This window comes from Dermatophagoides farinae, chromosome 10 (genome assembly GCF_024713945.1).
Source record: "Dermatophagoides farinae isolate YC_2012a chromosome 10, ASM2471394v1, whole genome shotgun sequence".
NCBI lineage: Eukaryota > Metazoa > Arthropoda > Arachnida > Sarcoptiformes > Pyroglyphidae > Dermatophagoides > Dermatophagoides farinae.
The window spans coordinates 24,583-39,378 of NC_134686.1; the positions used below are offsets into that span (position 1 = coordinate 24,583).

Here is a 14,796-nt window from a genome sequence, read left to right on the forward strand (position 1 = left end):
AAGAAACCAAATCAATAATAGGAAACCCGAGAGCTCCGATCGCTGTTGTTGACCGATATCAATACCAATGTCAACATCAATGAGCTGCTGCGGCCGATTTTGTGGTTGCCACGGCGGTTAAACTGGTCGTCGTTAAAATAAAATAAAAAAAAAACAAATTTTTCATTCTTTCCAAACAGTTAGGCAATGGCCAACCAGAGCATCCAAAAATATACAAATCGATCAGGGAAAAAGGACACAATGGATAACAAATATAAAATAATATAATAATCATACTTTATGTAAAAGAGTAAGGGGATTAGTGTCTGTGTGTATACATGTTTTTTAAAAATTGTTTTAGCTTTGCGCGTTGATGCAGCTTTTGCATCAAATAGATGACCGTCAATTAGTCAGCCCCGCAGGGCCAGTCTGGATAGGCGCGAAGCGTATGTACCAGGCTGGTATAATAATAGTAATAAATAGTAATAAATAATAAATAATAAATAGTTATAAAATAAAATATAACTTTAAATAAAATGTGAAATGTGTCCGTGTGGTGTGTGAAATTAATAAAACAAATTAATAAAAATAAAAATTCTCTGTGCACACACATCAACATCAAACACAACTTAGATCAAGAAGTGTGCATGAGCCAGTGTGATTAAGACAATGCTTTATTACAATCGGAACATTACCATAATATTAATTATTAATATTAATTAATAAATTAAATTAAAATTAAAACCACAAAACAATAATTACAAATTACAAAAACAACATGGGTTTTTTTGTGGTATCAAAAATCAAAATCAAATTCAACCAAAACCCATTTCTGATAGAAACTTGAAAAAAAAGAAAAGAATAAAAGGGAAAGGCAACTCACGTTTATGAATCAACATTTTTGTATAATTTCAGTGATGGTGCGATTTAACATGAATTAAAAATAAAAATAAAAATTTGTTTGATTTGACTTGATATATATCACAGAGAATAATATCAAAATGAAAAACAAAAAAATCAATTGGTGAAAATGCATTTTTACCAAGTCAAAAAACACGTGCTCCAAACCATGGATCACGAATGAGTCACAAGTTACTCACGCATTCAATGCATGCACAAAAGCAAAAATACAGCACATCCTTTTTTTCAGCGAGAAACAGCTCAGAAGAGGTTCATTCATAAAATACACATCACTTTTGCCACTAATGCCATCTATCGATCTTTCATAAAGTTTCCGAAAATCGCTTAAGCGAGCCAGTTTGAGCAAGAAAAATTGTACATATGTACATACATTGTATGTTTGTTTTTGTATTTTTGTTTTGATTTTTTGAATTGTACGCGAATATACAATCATCATTTAATAAACAACGTTTAAATAACTAAGAAATTAGTCCTGGTTATTTCATCACAGATGTTCATTTTCTGTGAGATGACCACCGGCTGCTTTATTATTTGGTATCGTTTTGAAGGAAGCAGCTATTTAATGTACAGAATTGGGGGTTGTTTTCATAATTTCCTCGGCTTTGATTTTTCATTTAAATCGGCATGTTTTGTGCATTAATGTTTAATGTAGTTTCGAAAAGCACGTGTTCATTTTATTCCATCATTATGATAAACGACACGAAATTTTAAAATAAAAAAAATCAGGAAATAGCTTGACTTTTAGTCAGACTATTTCATGACTCATTTTCCTGTGTGTAGTCTTACCAGTTCTAGAGGACAAATTAAAAATAAAATATTATTTAATTAGTGGATTATCAATTTTTTTCAACTATTAATTTGTCCAAATGTAACAACGGATAAATTTTTGTATAAAAATATAAATTTTTCTTGATAACAAAGTATTGATTGAACATAATATGTCTGGTAGCTGATGTTAACGACTGTTGTTAACAAAAATTGTCGATGATTTTACACACTATAAATGGCGCGTATGCTCCCATTACTTTTCGACTGGTTAATTCACCGGTCAAAATATACTAAAATTGGAACGATACAGAGAAGATTAGCATGGCCCCTGCATTAAGGATGACACGCAAAATCGTGAAGCGTTCCGAATTTTTTATTTTTTTCAACGATGATGACCTTGATTATCACAAATTCCAAATTACTTCTTTCACCGAAACGATTTCCACACTGTTTCCATTCACATTCCAGCCAAGCATGATCCCGAATCAATTTCAAATGACCATCGACAGATAAGTCTCTCTGCTTGACGCCAAAATCTTTCTTCTGAAAAGGGTACCGAGTGGTTTTCGGTCAAAATCTGCCCCCAAGTTTTCATTTTTTTAAAATGTTAGTTATGTCCATTGATGATTCTCGAGATGGTTTTTAGTTCATTCGGTCCACCCACTTCCGGTAAAATCGCAAAAAACAACGCGAATTCTCCAGATCTCACTAACTATGAGGTGGTGTAAGTCAATTTTTTTTCACGATAAAACTGATCTATTGAACATTTTATTTTGAAAATATCAAAGAAAAATATTTGTTGGAACATGTTCAAAAATCCGGAAGTTCATTTTTTCACCATGTAAGTCTATGGAGTTCATCATGTGATATCCACAACGTAAGTGTTTATGGTATTCATTATGTGAGTCTATGATATTGTGCATATTGCAATGGCAATCGATGATAGTCTGAACTAAAAACATCCTGATACATTGTTGAAGGATTTTATTGTTCATGTATTAAAATGTGTATGATAAGAATCAATCGCACGAAATCTCTGAATCCAAGATCCAATACGAAAATATCACCAGGTTGCAAAATAGTGGATAAGCCATTAGTTTTTTGGAGAAGAACTTTCAATATTTAGGCATCATTAAGTTTGGCGTTAAATAGCCCTGGAACGAATGATTCACCTGATCATGTCCATGAGCCACCTCGAATGCTGTACCCAATGATGATGATCAAAGGAGCTGATGGCCGCATCGAAAAAGAACAGTTACTAAGTATGATTTGGCCTTTCAACCATTTGATCTCGAATTTCATATCAAAAAACAATACACAAACGGCAGAATCGCAAACCGAGGCTGAGGAATTCTGTAAATCCAAAGTTACAGGATATCATCATACAACAGATGCGCAACAAGATCATCATCGATTGCCAGACTACACACATCAAGGATATGACGCCGATGATGCAATGCTATAAATGTTACAATCATAAAATCGGCTACTGCCATGTACCAGATCAGATGTGTTTCCACTGCGGAGAATATCATAACTTCAACTAATGCCCAAAGAAATCAATGCCTGCCACCTGTTTCAATCTGTAATCTGCATCCGGTCTAACATCACCAATGCTCCGCCACACAACAATGTCAACATCAATCAAGAGTGAAATCATCAGTGGTGCAAACAGCAAATGGTTTGCATAATGTTGTATTATTATGCACAGAATACGATTAACATTATTGTAGCTTTTCTGGTGTCGCACGTATATTATTATTAATTGATCATAAGTCTTGATGACCATGAATCATGAATGAATGAATAAAACAAAACAAAACATTCATCAATCAATCAATTGGACTTTATTTGAAGAAAAAAAAATTCACCGGACCCTGCCACCAAATTCAAGTTGAACAATATACTAACTGAAAATTTTCAAAATGGCCCACCAAATGTCTCGCAAAATGAAACAATAGACTAGAATCAGTACAGTGACCATAGAAAGTGTGTCCACCATGTTCACTTGGGCACCAAACCTCGACTTTTTGGAAAAGCAGTGTCCGGTCTCTGGTTTAAATTCTGTTGCTGTAGTTGCTGTTGTTGTTGTTGTTGTTGTTTGGTCAACTGTTTGCGTGTGCTAGCACGTTTGATGTCGAAAAAACTGTTAATACTGTCAATGTTAATGTTATCGGTGGAGCCGGAATCGCCGACATTCTGCCACTCATTCTCATCATCGTCCAGGTAATTGTCCATCACAGTCAACGATCGTCGCATCCGGGGTGGTGTACGGCCAATAGTCAGCTGGTTCCAATCGTAACCTTTTGACAACGACGACCACTCGTTGGTGGATGCTTGATGTCGATCTCGATCTCGGCCACGATGCAATGTGGTGGCCGTCTTGGCTCGATTCTTGTTAGATTCACTAGTTTCGGCTAAATTACTGTTCAACACAAATCAATCAATCAATCAATATGATAGTCAATAATCAATGATGAGCTTACAAAATTTCAATTTGCACATCACCATCATCGTCATTATGGTCATCATCATCCATCACATGGCTCAGGTAGTTGGATGTGGTCGATTCGGGCATAAATAATCCAAGTTTGTCGATTGCATTGCGTTCGAATGGAATGTCAAAACAACGATTCAACAGATTCTCATCACTTGTTGTTGTTGTTTGATCCGAATACGAGGATGAGGGCCGGCAATAAATTGAAGATGCCGTACAAGGTCGTGACTCATCACCAGCCATATGATCGCTCATTGATTTCATGTGCCATTCGTGGTCATTCTCGTCGTCGTAGTAGACTTTGCGAAGAAATCTTGTCTTTTCGTATTCCGGGATGAAATTGTCAATCATCAGATATCGCAGTTTCAAATCTCGTATCAGATCGCTCGAGATGCGTTCCAACTCTCGTCGATCTTCCGAATGCGATTCGTGCAGATCTCGTATTTCCGAGTTGACAGACTATAATTTAAACAAAACGACAAAATTACAGCAAACAAACAACAACAAACATGAAACGACCGAACCTGAAATTCCTTGACCACCTTTCGCAGCTTTTTCCGCTTCATTTCCACTTCTTGCTGCAGCGAACTGAATGTTTCACGCACTTCTTGGGTGGCTTCTTCGTGTGCTTCCAACTGTCTGAGCATCTGCCTTTCTCGCTGTCGTTGTTCCCGCAATTGGGCCATTCTCTGTTCCAGTTGTCGTTGCTGGTCATTCGTATGATCCACAATGTCTTTGCCGCCCACCAACATTTTGCTTTCCATAGCTCTGATTTGAGCCTGCAGCTTCTCGGCCGCCTCTACGTCAATCTGTTCGACCACTGTCACTGCCATTGTGAGTGACGATGCTTTCTTCTGTTTCCGTTTCTCTTCCAGTTGCGTCCGTAGTCTCTCAATCTCGGCCTGAAACTCTTTCAACAAAGTATCCTTGGGGTTTTCATTGACACGTGGTTTGTTTTTGATATTTTTCGCTCGATTTGCATATCGAAGCGTAATCAGCGTTTCCTCATAATTATAACCGGCCGGACCAATGTTGGCCACCATCACGGTGCGGGCGTTGCCACCGAGACTGTCTTGCAGAATTCTGGTCAATTTAGAATCTCGGTAAGGTATGTGTGTGGAACGGCCATCCACCAGAGCAGAAATGACGTTGCCCAGCGCCGAGAGCGATAGATTGATTTTGATTGCTTCTTTCTGTCGTTGGCCCACCGTTTTGGTCTTGATCTGTCGTTCACTGCCAGCCAAATCGACCAGATTCAATTTGCCCACCCGGATATGTTCGGTGGCCATCGAGTCGTTTTTTTCGATATGCTCCACCGTTATCATGAAGATTGCATGCGAACGAGAACTGTGCTCGTTCATGTTGGTGGCACCAACAGCACGATTATGACGACCTTTGGCCAACACTCGTTCGATTTCGGCCACGTTTTTGCATACGAATGAGGACAGATCTTTTACATAGACACCGATATCGGAACGTTCACGAAGCTCGAGTCGTTTGTTTGCATTGGTGGAAAGCAAGTCTCGAATTTCTTCCTGATAAATTTCTAGATTCAAACAAAACTGAAAATGGTGAAAACTCGTCATTCACTATGAATGATATGTATGTACCTAGATACGAGCTTCGAACCAGAAACTGTTTATGCGATGATTGGCCAATATGGGAAAATATGTGCACAAAAGAACGCGCTATGACACCAGGATCATCGACCACACCCTCCATCGTGTATGTTTTGCCGGTTCCAGTCTGTCCATAGGCAAATATAGTGCCATTAAAGCCATTCAACACCGATTCTACTAGCGGATGACAGACATCGGCATAGATTTCCTCTTGCTTCGAATCGCAGTCATAAACCGTATCAAACGTATAAATCTTGACATTATCTTCATTGCCATTGGCTTGTGATGATGGTGGTGTCACTGGCGGCCGATGCAACTGAATGGTACCACGTTCACAGTTGACTTTGACCACTTTTATTTCCTTTTCTTGCTTTTCCTTTTCAGACAACGGTCGACATCGAACCACCACTTTTACACATTCCGATCTGGAATGTCCAACAGTTGAACTCTTGAGTTGATTGGTGGTGGTATAGAAAAGAAAATAAATGATAAATGATTATTATTATGAATCAATCAATCAAACAAACAAACAAACAATCCAAATAAACATACGTTAGGCTTCATTGTTGGTGGCTCATCGTTTGTGGAACCAAAACAACATTTCACTATTGTTTTCATTAGGGTATGCGCTGCTGTTCCAGAAAGTATCCACGGGAACCAGAGTCTCTTGCATTCATGCCTCTACTATAGTATAGCATTACTGTTACAATAGACTGATCCAATGTGATGAAATTATAAATCCAGTGATTGCTCGGCAATCATCACCATTGTGCAAGCATTGAAACGATTCAATTCAATTGTGAAATCCACCTCACCATCCAATTCAATCGAGTCAACTGTGGTACGGTGAGAACAGTTATGTTATTAACATATGATGTGGCACAAGTTGGACTTATCCTTCCCGATCACAACACAGTATCATTGTTTCGCTTGTTGATTGTTGATAAAGATGCATTTTGGCAACAAACAATCAACAATCATCATCTTGAATCGGGCAGCATCTGCAACGAAAAAGTGAATGAATGAATGAATGAGTGAATGGTTAGAGTTCACCGACCGACCGACCTATTCGGTCAACAGCGATAAGACGAGTTGCCAAACTAGGTCACACTACCAAGATGTTTTGGTCATTGTTGATGATGATAGCATCGGCCAGTGCCGGAAAAAATGTTACTTTTCATTTCATTTCATTTCAGTTTTGTTTTGTTTTGTTTCCAATGCACACACTTTCATGTGGCGAAACTCGTTTCTCGAATTTAGCATCGGTTTTGAGCATCTTCCAAAAGGGGGAGGGGGAGAAATGGTTACTTGTTTCCTGCATCTGTGCGCGTTGGTTTTTGCAAAAAGGCATCACACACCACACGATGATAATCACGGTTGGACAAACAAACAATGTTTATTCAGTTTCAGTTTATATTCAATTGTATCCGTTTTGCGTTTTGCCTTTTTGTTTCTGGCTGATCCATCCATCTCATCGCGATCACTTACGATCAAGGAGAATTATTCTTGATGATTCCAAACCTGTTTAAGCAATTCAGGAATCATGCTTTTCACTCTCTCACACTCTCTCCCTCGATTTGAACATTGAACAAACAAACAAGCAATCACTTGCAAAAACTTGCAAAACAATGGGCACAATCCAAAAACCATATGAAAAGCATAATCAACTGCAACATGTCGTTTACCTTGTTTGCCACCAACAATGTGTCAATGTCCATCCAATCCAAACATTATTAGTCAAGGAAATTTACATGCACACACACAATCAATGGATTCAAGTACTAAAATAGCCTAGAAATCAATAATTCTCATCATCACAATCATCATCATCACCATCATCAGCCATATTTTTTTCTTGCAGATTTGGCAATCGATTTGAATGAATGTTTCAAAAACATTTCGTTTTCAAAAATAAATTGTCGATTGTCACTTGCATATTACACATTATTATCATCAACAAGCAATTCAATTCATTTCAATCATTTTATCCTTAATGACTGTCGAAATTCAATTCAATGTAAAACAGAAACAACAACAACAACAACAACAATCGATTCACTCTATCAGTGATGATTGATCATTCAATTGCCTTTTGGCATTTGGCTCACAAACCATTTCTTATTGTGTGACCAAAACTGACTGGGATTCAAGCACTTTTTCTCTATTTTTTCACTTTTATCCACAACAAAAACAGCACACACACACACACACACACACACTCGTATCTCGTTGTCGAGAAAAAGATTTTTACTTGGCCATGTTCACTCGAAGTTTGATGCACAATGTTCAAGTTGTTGGTTCATGTTTGATCGACCAACGATCCGCAGCAGTGCAACAAGCCGTCTGTAAATCAACGACCGATAAGGGTTGTTTTTTCTGTGTATCTGGTAGTAGTTGCCAATATCCGCATATCACACACAGTGCCATTTTTGGTTTATAGTCTCAATTTATTTGCAATGATTTGATTGATTCATTTCATTTCATTCTCATTCAACACAGTCACTCAATTCAAACATATATTTTGACGAAATGGCCTCCATCTCGACACCACCAACATCCACCACCACCACCACCATTGCACTGGACAATGTTGTCTCAGAAGAGGTATTTTTATTTTTATTCAATTTAAATCATCATCATAGTCAATAGATAATAACCAACTACTGTAACCCCGAAACAAAAGGAATTTGAAGATGCAATCGACGAAAACATTTCCAACAGCGATGATAGCGGCCACTCAAGTCAAATGACTTGTTCGCCCGACAATTCTGTATCATCCCATTCTAGCGATGATGATCTGACTGCCAACGCCGAGATTATCGACCAATTTCGGCCATCGTTGGAGGAATCGCTGGCCGATATCGATCGCTTACTTCACATGGCATTGGACAATCGGTTCCACGAAGCATATGAAGGAACGGAAAAATGGTCACACTGCAGCCTCTATCATGCATTGGGCCAAGGCACGCTCTCCTTTCTCAAAGGATGTCTCACACTTGAAAGGGTTAGCCAAGTTATCATCAGTTGAATTCCAATTGAATTGAATTGAATTGAATTGCGAATGATAATCATGTCACAATTTTTTGATCTACAGCCAGAGATTCAGACGGCGTTGGACAATCTACGCAACTGTATGGACGTCTGCCAACGCGAGAAACGTTATTCAATGACCAAATTGGTATGGAGACCAAATTACAACAGCTACACTGATGGTAACACTGGATGGAGAGAATAAAAAACACCGAATTAATACATTACTATTCTATTATTTATCAACAGTGCAAATTCATGCCGAACTATGCTATGCCGAAGCGTTACTAATGACTGCCTTGATGACCTTTCTCGAAGACCAGAATCTATTGAATCTGGTTCGTGGTGCATTCCGCATCCGAGCCTGTTATCAATCATACAAGTAATTGTCTACTCTATCAAAAATTTCAAACATTTTCTCACTAATCAACCACACAGGGAATGCTTCTATATTCTCAACAATCGAACCGATTGGTTCAGCGAATATTCAAGACTTCACTTTGAATCCGGCGTTCGATTGGGCATCGGCACCTTCAATCTGATGATATCACACATGCCATCCAAAGTGCTGAAATTGCTTGAATTTGTCGGCTTCTCTGGCGATCGACAGCAAGGCCTGCGAGAGCTGAAAGCATCCACATTGTTACAGAATGGACTTCGTCGCCCGTTGGCCGTGTTGATCATGCTAGCATACCAATGCTATGTGGAGCACATCTTTGGTATGTGTATTTTTATACAAACAGTCATTCAACTCAATCATTCAATCAATTTAGGTCTCGGCGATGGTGATATGCAATGTGTCGATACTTGTCTCGATTACGGCCTATCTGAACATCCTGATGTATGTAAATCACATATCAATTTATATCAATATATTAATCACATGAGATGAATCCATCATTCAATGTTCAATACTAAACTGATACAGGGGGCCTTTTTCCTGCTGTTTTTGGGTCGCAAAAAACAACTCACAGGACAAATCAACGAAGCCATCGAAGCACTGAAAAGATGCATATCCGTTCAAAATGAGTGGAAACAATTTCACAACATTTGCCACTGGGAATTACTCTGGTGTTATGCGTATGTGTTATCTGTATCTGTGTGCATTCCACACTACATCATAATGATAATAATCACTAATCATTAATCACTGCACACAGAGTTCAATGTGACTGGATCAATGCATCGAAATGTGCAGACATACTACGTAAACAATGCAAGTGGTCACCGGCAGCCTATACTTATCAATATGCCACATTCTTGTACATGATCATGGTCGAACACAATAGGCCAGAATTGCAAGCAGAAATTTCACAGCTCTTGAGACAAGTTCCAGATTTACGGGTCAGGTTCGCCGGTAAAACGGTGCCAGCAGAAAAATTTGCCATCGTACAATCGCAACGATATTTCAATCACAACAATCAATTGGTCCTACCAGCAATCGTGAGTATAGATAGCCATATTTGATAATAACAACAACCACCATTATCCATTTGATGCAAGGAATACATGTACATTTGGAATATATTCGCTGTGATTGGCCAATCTCCACATTTGCTGAACCCGATCCTGGAACGAGTGCAAAAGTATGAGCAAATTGAACAAACAAAACTGACACAACCCGATCAGCCATTGGACGACTATTGTCGATGTCTCTTGCTCAAAGGAATGTGTCTTCGACATCTTCAACAACATTCACGAGTGAGTATCTTGACTTGCTATCAATTCCACAATTCACTCTCTTTTTGTTCACCAAAAATCATCACCATCAGTCCAACGAATGCTTTCTCAAAGTTATCGACTGGTAAGTGATTTAACAATCAAACAGAACATGAACATGACTGGTTCGCACTTGTACAGCAAAGAACGGATTGAATCGAGCACGTATCTCATACCGAAAGCCACACTTGAATTGGGACTCAATCATCTCAAATTTGGATCGCTCGCTGAAGCCAGGCGATGGTTGGATCAGGCCAAAACATATTCCGGTTACACCTTGGAGACGATCGTACATTTTCGCATCCACACTGCCATTAGAACGATTAATAATCAAAACAAATCACAAAACTTGCCTGAAAATGATCATGACGATGCTGCATCCAACAAAGGCGGCATTCGTACCATATGGAGTGAATTGTCAAAACGTCTCACTTTTTCAGACCAAAATGTTGACGATTCGTTTGATGCACAGACCAAATTCTAGAATAATACTGTTGTGCAATCATCATTTATTAATTGTTGTCGTTTATTTTTTACTCTATAATAATTGTCGTTGTTGTTTGATTATTAAATGTTTATGATGATTTATAATAATCACATGGTTTGTTGTACGTGCTTTATGAATGTAGTCAACAATTGTGTTTTTCATCATCATTTCAATTTCAATATTTAATAAATCAACAACAACCATTGTAATATTGCTAAAAAACATGGAACGAAAACGTTTAAAAATCCTTTTCCTATCATCCGATGGTGCTGGCCACATAAATGCATGTGTGGGCCTTGGCCAAGAATTCGCCAAACGAGGTCATAGCGTCCATTTCTTCACTAGTCCAAAAAACGTTGGCAATTTCGAAAAACTTGGCTTCAAAGAAATCCTCTTGGAAATCAAACAACATGATGACGATCAGAAGCAAGATTCAAGTAAATTGAGAAACAGTATCGTCAAATCGGATCTTTTAGCCGATTTATCGCCCTACGATCAGCTGGATGTTTTTGACCGTCACAAGAATAGCGATTTTTTTGCCATATCAATGGTTCAAGAGATTGTTAAAGTTCACCAACAAATCAAGCAAGTGATCGAGGACGAAAAGCCCAATCTGATCATTGTCGATTACATATTGGTGGCGCCATGTATCGCGTACGGAAATGTTGCATGGGCATATCTGTGCAGCCACAATCCACTTCACTTGTTCAATTCTCAATTACTGCCGCCAATCACTTCGGGCTTACCCAGTCACGATCGTACAGGATGGGCCGATTTCTATGATAAATTCCGGCGAACCTATCATTCCAGTCTGCAGCATTTTCAAAACGTGTTGAACAAACATTACGGCTATTCACAAGTGGTGAACCAGGATCAATTTATATTGACATCACCTCATCTCAACATCTATGGCTATCCCGATGAATTGGACTATACAGACATTATCACACCGGCCGATAATGTCGTACGTTTGGACGCATTCTTTCGTCAATCCATCGACCACCACCAAGTTTTTGAGCTTCCCGAACAATTTAAAGCCAAATTAACTGCCGGTGATGGTCAAGTCAAATTGATTTATTTTTCCTTAGGCACGTTCGGCAGTACCAACGTGAAATTGATGCAGAAAATCATTGATGAATTGGCCACATGTAAACACCAGATAATCGTGTCCACTGGGCAATCACATCAACAATTATCACTTGGTGACAACATGTTTGGCCAATCTCATCTGCCACAGATGGCCATTCTACCTATGGTCGACTTGGTCATCACTCATGGTGGTAACAACACTGTGACCGAAACGATGGCCAATGGAAAACCAATGATAGTGATGCCATTGTTTGCCGATCAACATGACAACGCACAACGAATCATGGAGAAAGGATATGGCCATCGAATCAATCCTCATCGATTCCGGCCCAAAGAGCTGAATCTACTTGTCGATCAAATTCTAGCTGACAATATGATGATTGAACGCTGCGCAAAGGCTGGTCATCGTATTCGAGATTCAAATTCAAAAGCCAAAGCATGCGAAAAGATTGAACAATTGTTGAGTGGCCATATTCAATGAATGAATGAATCTATTTGTTTCATTATCATGTGAAATATGAAATAGTGTGTGGCATGTATAAATTTATACATGTGAAAAATAGAAAATAAAATATCATTCGCATACATATTTACAACAAAAATAAACACTCAACATCTGAAGCTAATACACGATAAAGCTACATAAACGGAATCATTATGATGATGGTGGTAGCACATCTACCACATCGGATATTATCAACCGCGGCTCAGGCGCATTCGATCCAACAACCGGTTGAATGCAATTGTTATTATCGTTATTGTTGTTGTTGTTATTTGCTCCGGCGGCTGCAGCCACGGCAGCGGCAGCTTCCATACCGACATCAACCACAGCAGTGATCATCTTCTTTACCGAACACTGATACGGTTTTATTAGGTTTGAATAGTTTTTCGATTTTGCATGCGTTAGAATGTGCGACTTTAGATTGGTCGATTGGGCAAATTTCTTCAGACAACCATCAAACGGACAGACATAGGGACGATCACCTATCATCATATGTAACCATTAGTCACCAATATAATAATGACACAAACAATCTAACATTACACACCTGTGTGGATCCTTACATGAGTTCGAAGATTGAAATCCAACGAGAATCGTTTTCCACATCCATCAAACGTACACTTTTGAAAAAATGAACCAATCAATAGAATAGAATAGACACAACACTAAACGCACCTGGAATGGCTTTTCGCCCGTGTGCACCAGTTGATGACGCTTCAGTTTACTGGATTCGACAAACGACTTTCCACATTCGGCACACACATGAACACGAGGGCCATGTGTGTGAAGATGTTTTCGCATGGCACTATTATCACGAAACATTTTCATACAACCTCGATGAGGACATGCTATCGTACGGAGTTCATCCTCTCCGCTTATCAATCTCCTAGTTGTGGTCATCATTGTAATGGAACCTGAACAACTATTCTTCACACTGAAACAAATCAATTACAGTGAGAGATTATTACTACTCTCATAAGACACACATGACATACGTGATTGTTTGATCTTGGTTTTGCGGCGGAGATTTCTGATAGAATCCGGATGGCAGAATATCTTCAATAGAAACATTGTTTTCATCGGCTCGAAAATCATCCACAAAATCAATGGTGGGCATATCATCTATATATTGGGTTAAATGATGATCACAGGAAAAAACACACAACACACATCATTATAATGAATCAATGTTGTTCATCATCATATATACCATGAGACCACATTGTCACACTGAATTCGCCTTCCAATGTTTTGATCTGTACTTGTTTCGGCTCCCATTTTCTGCTCGCTTTGAATGGCCATCTTTGCTGACTCGGTAATTGTTGTTGTGATGAATGATTCGTATCATCATCGTCACCATCACCACAATCATCATCGTCGTCGTCGTCATCAACATCTTCATCGACATTATCATCACCATCTTTATCGTCATCATTATTTGTTTTGACATTCTCTGCATTATTTTGTTGTTGTTTATGTTCATCAATATTTGACAACAGTGGAGGAGAAGAATCATCGATTAGAACTTGCTCTGGAGCAGATGGATACAACAATAGGTCATGATCATCTGTTTCTTTCCAATTTGTCATGAATGGTTCGTTCAGAGTGACGACAGCTACAACAAACAAACACACACACACACAACAATCAGTATTATCACACACAATGACGACAATTGTGCATCAACTTACGATCAAAATCATCATCCAAATGTGTGGTAAACGGTACGGCTGCAATATCAACATCAGTCAATGATGATGAGGATTCGATATTAGAATCGGCCATTTTTCACATGAAAAACAATGTGACACACAACTAACTGGACATGTGAGATATACAAAAAAAAACGAGGGAACGTAACAGTTACAACACACACACACTGCACGAAACAAAGTAGCCACTGTAATGATTATATTATTATCACTGCAATTCAGAATCAACAAACAAAATCACAATGAATGACATTTACAAATTTACAAATTCAAAATGAAACAAAATGATGATTCAAATGGATGGCAACAGTTTCATCATTTCTCAGCAATTCTTCCCAATCATTATAATGCTACAACAATTTATATCATTGGCAACAATGCATAAAACAAAAGAGCTGATCATTCACAAACAATGTTTCATCGGAGTAGTAGCATTAGATTAATCATTAATGCATGCATCGATGAATATATAC

At 38.5% G+C, this 14,796-nt stretch overlaps 4 protein-coding genes and 1 non-coding gene across 8 annotated transcripts; 3 read left to right on the forward strand and 2 right to left on the reverse strand.

Moving 5' to 3' along the window:
• The first annotated feature begins 1,935 nt into the window (after window positions 1-1,935).
• LOC124491324 (U6 spliceosomal RNA) lies at window positions 1,936-2,042 on the forward strand. The gene has a single exon (XR_006958940.1). It is a non-coding gene; the product is annotated as a U6 spliceosomal RNA (small nuclear RNA).
• Window positions 2,043-3,496: 1,454 nt separating this feature from the next.
• Window positions 3,497-6,473, reverse strand: LOC124490601 (kinesin-like protein KIF3B). The gene is made up of 5 exons (XM_075734514.1): window positions 6,337-6,473; window positions 5,776-6,232; window positions 4,690-5,711; window positions 4,155-4,624; window positions 3,497-4,093 (listed from the first exon to the last, which is right to left on the reverse strand). The coding sequence occupies exons 1-5, from the start codon at window positions 6,400-6,402 to the stop codon at window positions 3,673-3,675; spliced, it is 2,436 nt and encodes an 811-aa protein (XP_075590629.1). The 5' UTR covers window positions 6,403-6,473; the 3' UTR covers window positions 3,497-3,672.
• Window positions 6,474-6,483: 10 nt separating this feature from the next.
• Window positions 6,484-11,127, forward strand: LOC124490602 (tetratricopeptide repeat protein 39B). Of its 4 annotated transcripts, none has more exons than XM_075734517.1 (12): window positions 6,484-6,630; window positions 8,284-8,388; window positions 8,468-8,788; window positions 8,879-8,996; window positions 9,064-9,196; window positions 9,253-9,533; window positions 9,588-9,655; window positions 9,743-9,894; window positions 9,975-10,257; window positions 10,318-10,515; window positions 10,587-10,618; window positions 10,675-11,127. In XM_075734517.1, the coding sequence occupies exons 2-12, from the start codon at window positions 8,314-8,316 to the stop codon at window positions 11,015-11,017; spliced, it is 2,004 nt and encodes a 667-aa protein (XP_075590632.1). In that variant the 5' UTR covers window positions 6,484-6,630; window positions 8,284-8,313; the 3' UTR covers window positions 11,018-11,127. The 4 variants fall into 4 exon arrangements, with proteins under 4 accessions (XP_075590632.1, XP_075590631.1, XP_075590630.1 ...); XM_075734516.1 differs by lacking the exon at window positions 6,484-6,630 and adding an exon at window positions 6,635-6,798; XM_075734518.1 differs by lacking the exon at window positions 6,484-6,630 and adding an exon at window positions 7,998-8,171.
• A 38-nt stretch (window positions 11,128-11,165) lies between these two features.
• On the forward strand, window positions 11,166-12,715 carry LOC124490604 (NDP-glycosyltransferase YjiC). Its single transcript, XM_047053130.2, has one exon. The coding sequence runs from the start codon at window positions 11,244-11,246 to the stop codon at window positions 12,588-12,590; it is 1,347 nt and encodes a 448-aa protein (XP_046909086.2). The 5' UTR covers window positions 11,166-11,243; the 3' UTR covers window positions 12,591-12,715.
• On the reverse strand, window positions 12,575-14,702 carry LOC124490605 (uncharacterized). The gene is made up of 6 exons (XM_075734519.1): window positions 14,303-14,702; window positions 13,822-14,226; window positions 13,607-13,733; window positions 13,287-13,545; window positions 13,159-13,231; window positions 12,575-13,093 (listed from the first exon to the last, which is right to left on the reverse strand). Exons 1-6 carry the CDS (start codon window positions 14,394-14,396, stop codon window positions 12,765-12,767), a joined length of 1,287 nt encoding a protein of 428 aa, XP_075590634.1. The 5' UTR covers window positions 14,397-14,702; the 3' UTR covers window positions 12,575-12,764.
• Between the last annotated feature and the right edge of the window lie 94 nt (window positions 14,703-14,796).